The 14,788-nt window shown below is 40.6% G+C and overlaps 1 protein-coding gene across 1 annotated transcript in view; it reads right to left on the reverse strand.

Moving 5' to 3' along the window:
- cfap221 (cilia and flagella associated protein 221) overlaps window positions 1-14,788 on the reverse strand; it is a 117,246-nt gene that overhangs the window by 28,994 nt on the left and 73,464 nt on the right. The window contains exon 13 of the mRNA XM_055638571.1: window positions 4,999-5,088. Coding sequence (XP_055494546.1) covers window positions 4,999-5,088 — 90 coding nt within the window. The remainder of the gene's footprint in view (window positions 1-4,998; window positions 5,089-14,788) is intronic.

Raw genomic sequence — 14,788 nt, forward strand, 5'->3', positions numbered from 1 at the left:
TACAAAAGCAGAATACTGCAATCTAAAATAAAAGTAGCAGCTGCTGTATGTTCCGAGTGTGTGAGACTGGATTCATTGAGAACTAAACAGTTTCATCAGAAGTTTTGTTACAAAAGTTGCTGATCTAATTATTTAATTCTCCTCAAGGAAGAATATGAAGAAGTTCTCCTCCTCTCTCCGAAGACAGTTTAACAACCTCCTCTCTCACTGCCCCCTCCTCTGTGATTCCCCCTTCCCTCCAACTCTATGACCACATCTTAACCCAGACACGTTACCACAGCCACGTTTGCTTCCTCGGGAATAAAAATCCAACGGGATCCCACCACTGACCACATCTTCTCATCTCCTCCTCTTTCGGCTTTCCGCAGAGACCGCTCCCTCCATAACTCCCTGGTCAATTTGTCCCGTCCCACCCATACCACCCCCTCCTCTGGTACTTTCCCTTGCAACCGCAGGAAATGCTACACTTGTTGCTTTACCTCCCCCCTTGACTCCATCCATGAACCTAAATAGTCTTTCCAGGTGTCGCAGAGTTTCACCTGCACCTCCTCAAACCTCATCTATTGCATCCGCTGCTCTATGTGTCAGCAGCTCTACATCGGTGAGACCAAGCGTAGGCTTGGCGATCGCTTCGTCCAACACCTACGCTCAGTTCGCAATAACCAACCTGATCTCCCGGTAGCACAGCACTTCAACTCCCCCTCCCGTTCTGAATCAACCTTTCTGCCCTGGGCCTCCTCCATGGCCAGAGTGAGCCCCATTGTAAATTGGAGGAGCAGCACCTCATATTTCACTTGAGTAGTTTACACCCCAGTGGTATGAACATTTCAGGTAGTCCTTGCTTTCTCCCTCTTTCCCCTCCCCTTCCCAGCTCTCCCACAGCCTACTGTCTCCGCCTCTTCCTTTCTTCGTCCCGCTCCCCCACCCCCAAGTCAGTCTGAAGAAGGGTCTCGAACCTAAACGTCACCTATTCCTTCGCTCCATAGATGCTACCTCACCCGCTGAGTTTCTCCAGCATTTTTGTCTACCTTCGATTTTTCTAACATTTGCAGTTCCTTCTTAAATAATTCTTTAATGTTGCTTCTTTCACCACAGGTGCAGTCTAAACTGTTGAGTTAATTCTGTAAATGTCTATTTATTAATTAAAATAATTGTAATAATTTAAAAAAAAAAATCATTAATACAACAAATGTTCCACATTATTTTAATTCTATTTAACTGGAATCAATTTTTTAAATGAAGCAAGTAGGTAGCTGCTTCGTCAAATTCTGCGGGGTGTTCTCAGACAACTAATGGCAGGCTTTCCTAAAGCCCGTCCCACTTGGGTGACCACCAACATGACCTCTGGCGAGTTTGTCCGCGACCCATAGTCGGGGCAAGGTCGCCCTGAGGTCGTAGGAGGTCTTTGTCACTCTCCTTCATGGTCGAGAGTGGTCTCCGCGTAGTCGAGGCTTCAGCTAGATCACGGCGTATTTTTCAAAATGTTAAAAATTGACCGCGACTAAAATAGATCGCCGTGGGAAAAATCGATATTTTTTTAATCGTAGTTCTAGTCGAAGCCAGTCGTAGTAGGTCGTGATGCTAGTCAAGGTAGTCAAAGGTGGTCGAAGGTAGTTGAAGGTAATAGCCCTGGGGTGAAATAAAGGTCAGTAGTAAAAAAAAAGTGATTTAAACAGTAGAACGTCACCTCTTTCACTCCAAGGCATGTTCATTCATAGCTGGAGAGTTTTTTGGAGAGGAGATGTGTTTTAGAGATGACACCAAAAAGGCAGCAGTGAAGGAGGAGGGCACAACCCACAAAATAACCTGCCATGCAGGTGTTGCCCACCCAGGAGGAGGAGATGCAGGAAGTTCAAGTTCAAGTCCAAGTGAGTTTATTGTCATGTGTCCCTGATAGGACAATGAAATTCTTGCTTTGCTTCAGCACACAGAACAAAGTAGGCATTTACCACAAAACAGTGTGTCCATATACCATAATATAAATATATACACACATGAATAAATAAACTGATAACGTGCAAATAATAGATAATGGGTTATTAATAATCAGAGTTTTGTCCGAGCCAGGTTTGATAGCCTGATGGCTGTGGGGAAGTAGCTATTCCTGAACCTGGTTGAACCACAGGAAGTGATAGTGCAGGAGGAGGTAGCCCTGCATGAGAGACCCCTGGAGGAGGAGACCAGGGTGGTAGTATATGTCCCCATATATACCCCATCCTTCACTGCCTCATTTGAAGGCAGCAAAGCAGCCCTTTCTCCTGTGTCTGACACAGCATCAGAGGCAGATGCCCCATTGTTGGTGAGGGAGGGCTGGAGGAAGACCCCTACACCTTCACCAGGCAGCAGGAGGGGGACCTTGAGGAATGGTTCCAGCAGAATACCATCCTGTATGATAAGGAAAATGAGGGGTACAGGGACAGGGACAAGAATGGCATGCTTGCCATCCACTGCCCCACGTGTGCTTAAAGTTCCATCTTTTGTCAAAGCCCAGTGCCACTCTCTTCCAGTCATCTGGTGTACTGGGACAGTCCATCACATCATCTCCATTCACCCATTGAGACCTCTTCTTGTGCTTCCTTTTCACCCTTGCTCTTCCCCTTCTGCCTTTCTTAAAAGGCTGCTGAAGCAAAAGGGCTACTGCAAACAGCATTTTTACTAACATCCTCCAAACTAGTTCCTTCCTTACTTGCATGGTTCAGAATGATTTAAAAAAAAACCTGGGAGAAAAAAATGCAGACAGGACATCATTTTATCAGGTGATCATTTGAGCTGTAGACACTCGTCACTGGTCGTTGTTGGTTTTGGGTGTGGTCTTCTGAGGTGGAAGGGGGTCGTGCTCATTCACGGACCATTCACGGACCAATTCCTCAAGTAAAATGTACATGGTCGAAGCCAGTCTTCGACATAGTCGAAAGATGTCTTCTTCATAGTCGAGGGAGGTCTTCAACATAGTCGTAGGAGGTCGTACACATAGTCGAGGAAGGTCTTAGGAGGTCATAGGTCACCGTGACCGTGATTTTTTTTGTCGCTTAAGGTCGCCAGAGGTCGCGGTGGAGGTCTTCCTTAATGGGCCTGTCCCACTAACGCAATTTTTAAGGCGACTGCTGGTGACTGTCAAGTTGCCGGCAGTCGCCTGAAAAACCAGCAACTGGAACGGCGACTGTCAGAGTGGAACACACACACACACACACAACGCTTCCTTCACCAGCCCGTTATGCAGGCAGGAGGCAGGGCAAGTAGGGGGAGCTCTGTCTGAGTGAAATTCACACGGTTCAAAGCCGAGATGATACCACGAGGATCAGGAAGGTTGGCGTTGTAATGAAGATGACTAAAGCACAGTGCACAGTAAGTCTTTTAAAAGAGGGGGGGAGGGGGAGGGGAGAGGGGGAGAAGGGGGGAGAAGGGGGGAGAAGGAGTGGAGACAACTTTTAAGAAGCCAGAGATACACAGGTATGAAGCTCGGCGGACATTTAACATTACCGGTCAGTTATCCTTGGTTGCATTGGGGGACCAGCCCTCCCATGTGATGCTGGGACCCAACGGGTCCCACCTAGTCTAGTATGTAATAAAATAATTTAAGGACAAAGAGATAGTCAATGTTCATTGAAATAAACAGTTTAAACCCATCTTCAATTGCCATTCTGGCCTTGACATGAGTATCTTTGTCTCCACAGTGCAGCCATCTAAATGGTTGTGCCTTCCCATTACTCCTGCCCAACTAAAATCAACATGCTCTCTGTAACCAAAACAATCAAGTGAATCAAAACAACCTAGCCTGTCATATTTTCATTACCACACAATATGTGACTTGAATTTGTCAAATAATCCATCAAGATATGGTGCAGGTACATTATTTTAGCTCCAGCTGTTTTTTCTGTGCAAATCCTTTAACCTAAAAATCAATTATAATCCACTACAAGTGATATTAGGTCCCAAATTATGCCTACTATATTGACAGCAAGAATGCAAAATTGGGCAAGCTTTTCTATTGTGCATTCAGGTGTAGGTGTTAGGTGTTCCATCATAAGACCAGAATTCTGGACGTTCATTGGTGATTGCACAAATGTTCAATACTCTCAGCAAATATACTACTTGGCCCATGTGAGGAAGATCTAGGCAATACTCAAGCATGCACCAAGAAGGGCAAACAATGTTTGACTGAAACTCAATTGGACCAGCTGCAAAAATACTGTGACTATTAAAAGGTCAGAGGCTGGATATCTTGCAGGAAGTGACTCACTTCCTGACACACCAAAGTCTTTCCGCTATCTACAAGGCACAAGTCAGGAATGATGACAACTCTCCAGAAGCAGCCTCCTTAATTGGTGTCCTATCGACATGCCTAAATATTTATTCCCTCAACCACAAGCACACTACAGCATACATCAGTGAACACAATGATAGTTGGCCCATGCAACTCTGATAGCATTTTCCATTACTGTTACCTTTCACGAAAGATATGGGCTTTAGGTGCATGGAAATTATCACATGGAAATTCGTCTCCTAACTGCACATCATTCTGACTTGGAAATTGATAGCTATTCAGTCATTATCACTGCTTATAAATCTGGAAGCTCCTAATTTAACAACACAGTGGGAGTACATGTACTAGAAGGACCACTACATTTCAAGAAAGTAGGTTCCTATCATTTTTCGAGGGCAATAAAGAAGAGTTATGAATGTTAGCCTTGATAATGATGCCTCATAATCTACCACATAATCTTTTTCATAATCTACCACATCTATTTGATAGGAAAACAGTATTTTTACTGTGCATTCACAATACCAAAAATCTAATTTACACTGTAGTTTGATATTTTATCAGGTGATTGAGTATTAATTTCTTGACTACCATGTTATGTGACCTGTTTGATGTATTAGTCACAAACTTTATGGAGATATTTCTAATTCCTGAAATATTTCTATTTATCAATACATTCTACAACCCAACAATATTGAAATACTTCATACAACGTTAGCAAAGAACATATAACTAACCTGTCCAACAGATCGGAGGACACGGATCAATGAAATCTTTGTTTTTTGCCTTTGATATTCGTTCTCTGGTACATGGACATCCATGGACACCTATTAAATAAAAACATCAATGTTATTATGTTGACTGGGCATTATGAGGAAATAAATCCACACCAGATTAATATTGATCAATCTGCCATTTAAAGATTCATTATTCAATATCTAGTGCATGAGGTAAACAACAAATATGTCAGGAAGAATTCCATCCTCATTAAAATTATTTAAAATAGGCTTTAGCTTTCATTACTATGGCACATGAAAATCAATCTGTCAATTGGTATGATGCCATGAAGGTTTTGATGTGGACATTACATAATTTCTTCCTGTTAGCAATGTTTTACATACTTGGCCTTCTATAATAAAGATTGTAAGTAGCCTGCTTGAAACATTTATAAAATTGAATACATTTTCTTCAAATAAAATTGCGTTTTCATGTCTTCTCTTCATGCACTGAACTTTGAAAACCAACAATTACTGGTGTAAGATATGAGGGCCTATAACAAACTTCTATTAAACAATTATTAATACATCCAATTTTCTAATACTAAGGAAAGCAGACCAAAATTATGCATTTGGGAGATTTGGTGCTTCAATAGATTCAGTTAAAAATCTGGGAAACATTGTGTTTGTCAATGAGGGGTAGAAAATACAGTAAAACTACATTACTGAGATACAGTGAAAAGGTTATGTTTGTGTGTTATACATTCCAGAAAAACCTGTACATGAATACAATCAAGCCATAATGCAAAGTGCAAAGATAAAGGATAAAGGGCACAACATTTAGTACAACTTATAACATTGAAGTCCAATAAAGTTGTGGGCGCCTTTCAAAGGTCTCAAGGACACCTTACAGAAATTAACAAGAATAAAAAAACATATAATCGGAGTAAAATAAATAATAAAGACATCACCAATACACAAATTAAAGACAGAATTTGATCCAAAGACAAAAAATCAAAAACACAATGTGAAGAGAGAGCAGCGGCAGCTAAACCGCGCCAGCGTACACTCTCCCTTCCGACAGCCAAACTAAAATATTCACTTACATACAAAAATCATCCCCCCACAATGGTTACCACTGTGGGGGAAGGCACAATGTCCAGTCCCCATCCAGGTTGTGACCAGGGTGAGAATGGTCCTTGATTATGCTGGTGGCCTTGACGGGCAGCATGAAATGTCGATGGAGTTATTGCAAGAAAAGTAAATATTTGACCATAATAGTTAGGATGTCATGTTGCAAGTGTATACAGTCTTGGTGAAATCATATCTTGAGTACAGTGTGAAACTTTGGTCTCCTTACCAAAGGAAGGATATACTTGCCATAGAGGTTGTTCTTAGATTGCAAGTTTGCCATAATAGAGAGATTGAATACAATGTAAATCTGTAAAATAGCTGTTATTTTACAGTTTAGAGGAATGAACTGTGATTACAAAAACATATTAAATTATTTGCAGGCTCGACAGAATAGGTCTAAAGGGGAGGTTACACAAAAGAGCTGGAGAAACTCAGCGGGTGCAGCAGCATCTATGGAGCGAAGGAAATAGGCAACGTTTCGGGCCGAAACCCTTCTTCAGACTGATCGGGGGCAGGGGTGGGTGGGGACAACCCACTAAAGGTCTAAAGGGGATGTCTCTACTGAGGGGTCTAAAATTTGGAATCACATTTTCAAATTAACTGGAGAATTTAAGACTGAAGGAAGTGTCGAGACAAAACTGCCTCCACAATAGTTCTTAACATTGGTGTCCCACCAAGGTTGCATCTTGAGTCCTTTACTATGCTCTCTACAGACTCATGACATTGCAGCCAAATTTCACTCTACTCCGTTTACACATGCAGATGACACCACTGTATGGGCCAGATCTCAAATGATGACAAAATAGAGTACAGCAAAGAGATTTGGAGCTTAGTATCAAGGTGATAAGATGCGAACCACTTCCTTAATGCCAGCAAAATTACAGAACAGATCATCAACTTCGCGATGTGGGGTGAAGGACATGCCCAGTCTGAAGTGGAAATTCAAGTTCCTAGGTGTAAATATTACAAGAACCTGTCCTGGACCAGCCACATTGAAGCTACAACCAAGAAAACACAGCAATGCCTCGACTTTGTCAGAAAATGATGGGAAATTTGGTGTATCCCCAAGAACCCATACCGATTACTACCAATACATCATGGAATATATCCAATCTGGATGCAGCACAACTTGGTATGGCAATTACTCTTCCCAAGACAGGAAATTGCAGAGTCATGAACGCAGCTCAGTACACCACGCCAACCAACCTCCCTTTGCCTTTCCCCCACCAACTCTATCTACACTTCATGCTGCCTCGGGAAAGCAGTCAACATAACCAAGGACCACTTGACAATATGCAGAACTGGGAATACTCTAGGATTAGAGGGTTAAGTATTCTGTTTTTGAAGATCAGGGGCTGATTGAAGTTAAGTTTCACTTTTCTTGCTGTGACATTATCATTCTTGTAAAACATGTGATGTTCGATGCTATTGTGATTGGCTAAGATGTGTTATACTGTGTATGATTGTAATTCAGTGGAAAGATTGTCCCCACCTATGTAACCATGTGATACTGTAGTTATTGGTCTAGAATTACCGTCCTTTGTGAGTTACCTCCCACTGTATCAACCATATATATATATATATATATGCCAATTCCTTTGTTTGAGCACGTTTCTCTGTGATTGCTTGCTGGGAGAGTTTCCTGGAGCAGGACAGAGATTCAAGGTCACCTTGATGAAATAAAGGAGATTTAAGGTATTCTAGTCAGTGTTTTCACTGAATGGACTAAGGGATATAAATACTGGAATTATCACACTCACATCGCATTCATTTCCTCTTCTGACCACTTCCACCTGGTAGAATATAGAAAAACCTGAAAGCATACTCTCTTGGATTCAAGAATAGCTTCTGCCTTGCCATTGTCAGACTCCTGAATACACTTCTCAAATATCAAGGATGAATTCATCATCTTCCAGTCCATCTCGTTAATGGCCCTTGCAATTTTTTAAAATCTGTTCCTTATCTGTAGATGTATCACTATATTCTGCACTCTTTATCTTCTCTTTGCACTACCTGATGTATGCTGTTTCTGGGTAGCACACAAAAGATTTTCACAATATCTTGATTCCCATGACAGCAATAAACCAATACCAAATTTATTTTCAAGAAGTTTAGGAAAGTTCAGTCATTGCTTATATTTAAAACTAAGATGGATAGATTTCTGAATACTCGAGGAATAAGAAGATATGGAGAAATGGCAGGATTAATGTCTTGAGGTCGAGAATCCATCCTGGCCTTACTGAATAGCAGAACAAGCTCAAGGGACTGAAAGAGCTACAAGTCACTAATTTAGTCTGATTCTGGTATAGACAACTATTTAAATGCCCAAAAATATTGGGCATGAGCAATAACAGAATTTGCACTATATGCTTTTAAATGCTTTGAGTGCATTGTATTCTTGTCAATAGGCAATGCACGGGCTTCGCAGTAGCAAAAGCATCAGTTAATAGGGGCCGAGAAAGCTCTGCCGCGATAAGTACTTTGAAAGTTGGTTAAGCAACACACTCAGCTTTAACCAACAGTCAAAGCTTCATGCAATTTGAATGATTGAATCTGTCTTGTACATGACCAACATTAAAAAACATTAAACTGTTAAATATTAATCCATAAAATAGATTAAAATTTAAAGAACTATCAAAAGAAAAAAGTGTATATTTGAAGCACAAAAAATATGTAACTTAAATGTATATATTTTTAAATATAATTAACATAAAAAATGTAAATTACCTGAAACTTACTTCTTTTACTGATAGTCATTTGTCTCCACCAAAATGAATCAAAATGCTAAATGGCCTACTTCCAACATAACTGCTTAAAAACAAGAAATTGGTGCTTTGCCAAAGCATTCCATGTGGAACTGCTGCTATTTCCCAGGAAGATCTTGGCCATTATTTTCACTTTTTTTTAAATTTTCTTCTTCCAACAGTGTCTTGGGATAGTTAATCAACTGGAACCACTAAAATCAGTGGATGAGCTCATGGTTGTACATCTCATCTAAATGTCAAGACCTTTAATGAACCAGGACTTTCTAAACTCCATACTGAGTGATAAGCCACATTATAGACTGAAGTTCACAAATGGGTTTCAATGTAAACCTTTTGATTCAGAGGTAATATTGCTACAAAGTGTGCCTGAAATTAGCAATAATTTACAGATTAAAGATAAAATTTATGAAACCAAAGCAAATTCCCAGAGTGTGGGAACAGTAGTTCCAGCTGTTAAATTATTTTATAGATTTTAAAACATTTGCTTGCAAATAGATTGAGATATATTTTGTCCAAGATATTCTCATATGATTCTATGACCTCTAATGGAACATAGTTCTGCTTATTCTCAAATGTATGCTTGCAAGGTATTTCATTTTTGCACATTTAATAATTTCTGACTGATCGTCATCTATGTATAACTTCAGTGCAAATAAGGACACAAATACACTCCAAATCATACATTATTTAATGCAATCTGAAATAAGCAGTTATCTGTTGTACCAGCTGCATTTCATACCATATGGTTAATTTATCTCATCTGCTACAATAATAATCTTTCTAAATTAATGTCACAGTTGGGTTTCATTCCCTTGTGCACTGACAATCCACAACTTTGCAAACAGGGTCAAACTGACTTTTTGTTTTAACAGGACAAAGAAAGAAGCTGTACATGATCCATATAATATGAATAAAAAGGTTCAGATGATGCATCTTGTCTGTTTTTCTCTCTTTCCTGGAATTTACAATGTTGGATTTAGGGTATTTCTATCCAAGGGAATTGAGTTTTCATGAATGATGTATGACTTATCAACATGAGGTATGTTGGTATTGAACATTCTTTCACTCCTCGCACATAGTGCCAACACCATACAATCCAATGTTAGATACAGAATGTACCAAATCAACAGAGCACTCCCTTTATTGTGCTCTATCAGTATGCTTTAGTCCTATCTCCAAAACAACAGCTATACTGTGCAACTTAATTTTTCACATCTTTCAAAATTCCTTGTGGTAACAAAACTACCATTTAATAATACGAATTGTTATCAAAAGTTAAATTTTGATCTGTTCCAGGATGATGCATTTTCCTCAAACTCGATCATAACAATAATTGTTATCATTTCTTTCTTCTTCTCCCCCAACCATTTCCGCATGACAAAATGAAATTATGGCTAAATGTCTGCTAAAGTCCAATATTAAATTGAAGTTCACAAACCTAGTTTTTAAACTTTTTAATGGTAAATAGTAAGTCTTTTAGGATATGTTAAGTCTAAAATTTAAAAAAAGAAAAAGAGAGAGAGAGAGAGAGAGAGAGAGAGAGAGAGAGAGAGAGAGAGAGAGAGAGAGAGAGAAAGAGAGAGAGAGAGAGAGATAGAGAGAGAGAGAGACTCTTAGCCCCAAGCACCGTGGTAAATCATTGCTAACAAAAATAATTCGCTTTTTGATCTATAGCAGTCCAAAAGCAGCGAAGGAAAATTAAACGTCATTTGGCTATTTGTCCGTTAAGTTATTTAGCTTTTCGGCGTCACGCCCATTCGGTTATTTGGCTTTTTGGCGTCACGACCGTTCCGTTATTTGGCTTTTCTGCGTCGTGTCCGTTTGGTTATTTGACTTTTTGGAGTCGTTTCCGTTTCATTTGTTGGCTTCCACTCGATGGGTTGAGCAATAGGGAGAGGTTGACTAGGCTGGGACTATTCCTTGGAGCACAGGAGGATGAGGGTGTTAATCCTGGCTAAATTGGATCTCAAAATCGGACTTCAAAATGGGGTTAGGTTTCTGGATTGCTGGGAGATTTGGTCAAATTGGAATTGCTCTCTGCAGAGCTGGGATAGGCTGCGAGAGGTGCCAGGGAGTCTGGAACTTAGATACATTTTGCAAGCAAAAAATGGGAAGCCTTGCAAACCCTGTCAATCTGGTGCTAAATGCATAGCATGGATTGGATGGCTGCAAACCAGACATACACCTTGTAAATAGTTTGTAAATAATGTTGCCGAGTCTGACTCTGCTAAGTGTTGATTGGATGGGGTGTTGAGCCATCTGAGTTTTCGGTTAATCAGGGTAAATGTTTCCAAGTTAACTTCATCCTGAAGTCCATTGTGAATACAATGTATTGAACTGTTGTATCATTGGGTTAGGGAAATGCCTGTTATGTATGGGGTTAATCGATATTTGTAATTGGGTGATTAAGAGAAAACCCCCCTGTGGTTCGGCCCTCGAGTTCCCGGGACAAATAAGAGTCCGTGGTCACGAGGCTCAGGGTCGATCTTCTGGAAGAGCGCTCAGGACCGCTTACCCTTCTGTAGTGCATTTGTCTGAGCGAGGCCTAGAGGGCTTGAACAGATAGACGCAAGGATCGAACACGCGGTGGGATGGGTACAGTGTGTGATCTGTGACGCGCTTTTGGTAAAATAAAATGTAGTTGATTCAAGTGCTTGATTCAGTGTTTTTACTGAAACTAGACTGGGGGGAAGCTGAGATATGAGCAATTATCATTGGGGGCTCGTCTGGGATCTCAAAAGACCCCCAAACACAAGTTTGCGATCTAGGGTGTTGAGCTGTTTTGATCGCGGGTGCAGAAATCGGCACCAATGTGCAGTTTTCGCATTGATTTTCGGCACTTCGAGAGTCGGAGCGGATCGATCATTCGTGGGCTTAGGAAAGGGTCTAATCAAGATCATTGGAACAGTGTCTAGCAAGCACAGGGGAGTGACTAGCATGCCTTTATGTTTGGAGGCCCATAAAACAAGGCTAGGGTTAGAGGCCCTGGTGGGGTTGGGTTAAAGGCCCGGTCTTTGGTTAAAGGCCTAAATTGATCGTAGTTGGGCAGACTGCACTTATTGGGTGGCCCAAGGGTCGACCTGGTATCCGAATTAGGTGGGGTATTAAAGACAGGTCTTATCGTTGAACGGATTGCTGCCGGGAGCGTGAATTGAAAAGCTGCGCGTCGAAAAACGGCATCGATAATTCACAGCGTGAAGCGGCAAGGTGCTGGATCCTCGGTACTTAGCAGAGGGTGTGTCTGTGTGTAGATATCTGAGTCCTGTGTGACGGATGAGGAATCTCGAAAAGGTACCAAGCTTGGATAAACTGGGTATAGATTGGCCGGAATACTCTAGTTTATTCAAGAAAATCATTTGGGCAATTTAAGCTGATTCGAGAGCCCGCGTAGTAATAAGATACGCATTAAAAATTAGGAGTTCGAGTTCGAGTTCGTGTGTTCTAAATTTGCAGCAAAATTTCCAAATACTGGATTTCATAATCAAGTTCTGCGTAAGGTGGGATTCAAATTCCTGTATATAGAACTTCGAAGTTGGTGCATGTCCTTGATGGATGAAAGTAATCCGAATAGCGAAGGGTACCCCTAATTCTGTCGAACTTAGAGAGGAGGGATAGAGGTTCCCCTATAGAAGTCCAGCCTTAGCAGAGGGATAGTAACATTCGGCAGGAAAAGTAATCATTTAAGGGAATAGTACCCCTCAGCAAATAGTAAACTAGGAAGGGGAAAATCTTTGCTATCAGAGGGAGAGGCTCACTGCGTGATATCAGCATGAAGTGGACGAAGGAGCAAATGTTCATGAATTGTGCGCTAATGCTTTAAATAATTTTGTAAATTGTAAAAATAGCTTTTCGTATCGTTATCCTGATATTGTAAATATTTCTGTATGTAAATAGATTTAGAGTAATTAAAAGTCAAGATTTAAAATGTGTTTAAGTTCGCGGCCCGTCATTGTGTTGCTGCTTGTACGAGTGTTTACAGATTTAAAACTTGAAGCGAGAGTGTGTTTAAGTTAGATATCCGTAGTGTTTAATTTAGACATTCGTATTTGTTTAAAATTGTTTTGTAAATCCGAATTGGGATGCTTCGATCAGGGGTTGTACTTCTTCGATCGCTGAGTCGGGGAGGAGTCATCTTGCTAATTGATTGCGCCACGAGGAGGATTGATAAAAGTGGGATTTACTGTATGATTATAATTTATATTGGGGTGTGTTTTGGGTTATTAATAATCGGGAGAATATTTTCATTCATAGTTATAGGTTAGCGTGGTTTGAGCTTATTTGTTTGTGCCACCTTAAAGTTAATTAAAAGAGAGAGACAGCTGTGTGAGAAGCTGCTGCGTGAGAGACTACTAGTGGCAGTTAGACCCTTTGTTTAAAAATTTGGAATTGAATGCAGCGATTGTGATTTAACCGATAAGAGAGTTGGGAGAGACAGAATAGGAGCGAGTGGTTTGAATAATTAAACAGGAGTGATTGGGAGATAGTCTTGAACAGGTGTGAATCGGAACGATTGTAACCCATTGTGAGAGAGAGATTCCATTGACCTTGGAGTCTGGGAGAAGTAGTGGAAGAAAGAGGTGGTAGTCTCTGGAAACTTTATTTCGCAATTTGTGTTTTGTCCATTGTTCCAAGATGGGGAATGTCTCTGTGAAGGATCAATCAAATAGATTGGCCAGCCCGATAAGGATAATTTGCAGGGAGCTTCCAAATGAAGGATTGAGGGGATTATCTGGGAAATTATACGCATTTTTAAAAGATCAGCTTTGGCTGTTGGGTGGAGTAAAGTCTTTAATCGGCATAAACTATGTAGAAAGAATCGTTAGAGATTATGGGAATAGTGAAGAAGCAACCAAGTTAATTCAGATGTGGAAAGCATTCTTCACTAGGAGGAAAATAAAGAAATAAATTGTTTCACTGTCCACCCTAAGAATGGCAGCTGGTAAATTGGGGATAGGAGAAGATAATATACCTGATCCTTCTCAGGACATTTCAGAGCGGGGCCAAGGGAAATTAATAAGCCAACAGCAGGAGCGGGAGCAGGAGCAGGAGCGGGAGCAGGAGCAGGAGAGAGGGTCGTCTTTCAAAAAAGAGACTCCTGAAACGGCTCTTAAAGGGAAGGTGTCAACGGAAATTAAATCGGGTTAATTGGATAAGAACGAGAAAGGGTTTGTACCCCTTGAAGGGAATAATATGCCACCCAGGAGCTAGATAAAAGACTTCACCGACATGGGTACCAAAATTAATTAGGAATTCCAGTAGTGAAAGAATAAAGTAGGAATGTTACAATACTTACCTTCAGTGGTGCTGCAGTTCTGCCACTGTCCGTGTGCGCGATTTTGGAGCCTTTGAAGGGGGGGGGGGGGTTAAAACGCGTTTTTTTCCTACCTTGTCCTGGATTATATATTGTTGGAGTGCAAGCTTTTGCTGAAGAATTGTTCCGACGGCCGTTCTGTGTATTTTTTTTTTTAATCGCCCAACAAGTTCAGCGCTGGAGTAATTTTAAAATCAGCTTCTAAAGCAGTCAACGCCAACAACGGGGACGGATTTCAAGTACGGAACAGGTAAAGGACAGCCGTTTATTTTATGTATAAAAGTGCTCCTTAAGATGCCTTTAATTCACATTTTACGTTGCGAAACGGTAATTTTTTTCACTATACGAACCGGCAGTATTTTTCCTGCTGATATTCACCGCAACCGCAACGTTCCAAATGATCGCGTTCCAGAAAAACCCACTCGCAAGATGATTTAAATGGCCATTAATTTACAGGTATTAAACATTAAAATCCCATTTGGCCTATTCCATGACAATGAGATTTAAAAATTATGTTATATTGTGAATTCTTGTGTGAATGTTATTTGGACACTTAGGCTATTTAAAAATGTTAATCTATTCTTAAGAAATGTATAGATGT

Source organism: Leucoraja erinacea, chromosome 7 (assembly GCF_028641065.1).
Source record: "Leucoraja erinacea ecotype New England chromosome 7, Leri_hhj_1, whole genome shotgun sequence".
NCBI classification, from domain to species: domain Eukaryota; kingdom Metazoa; phylum Chordata; class Chondrichthyes; order Rajiformes; family Rajidae; genus Leucoraja; species Leucoraja erinaceus.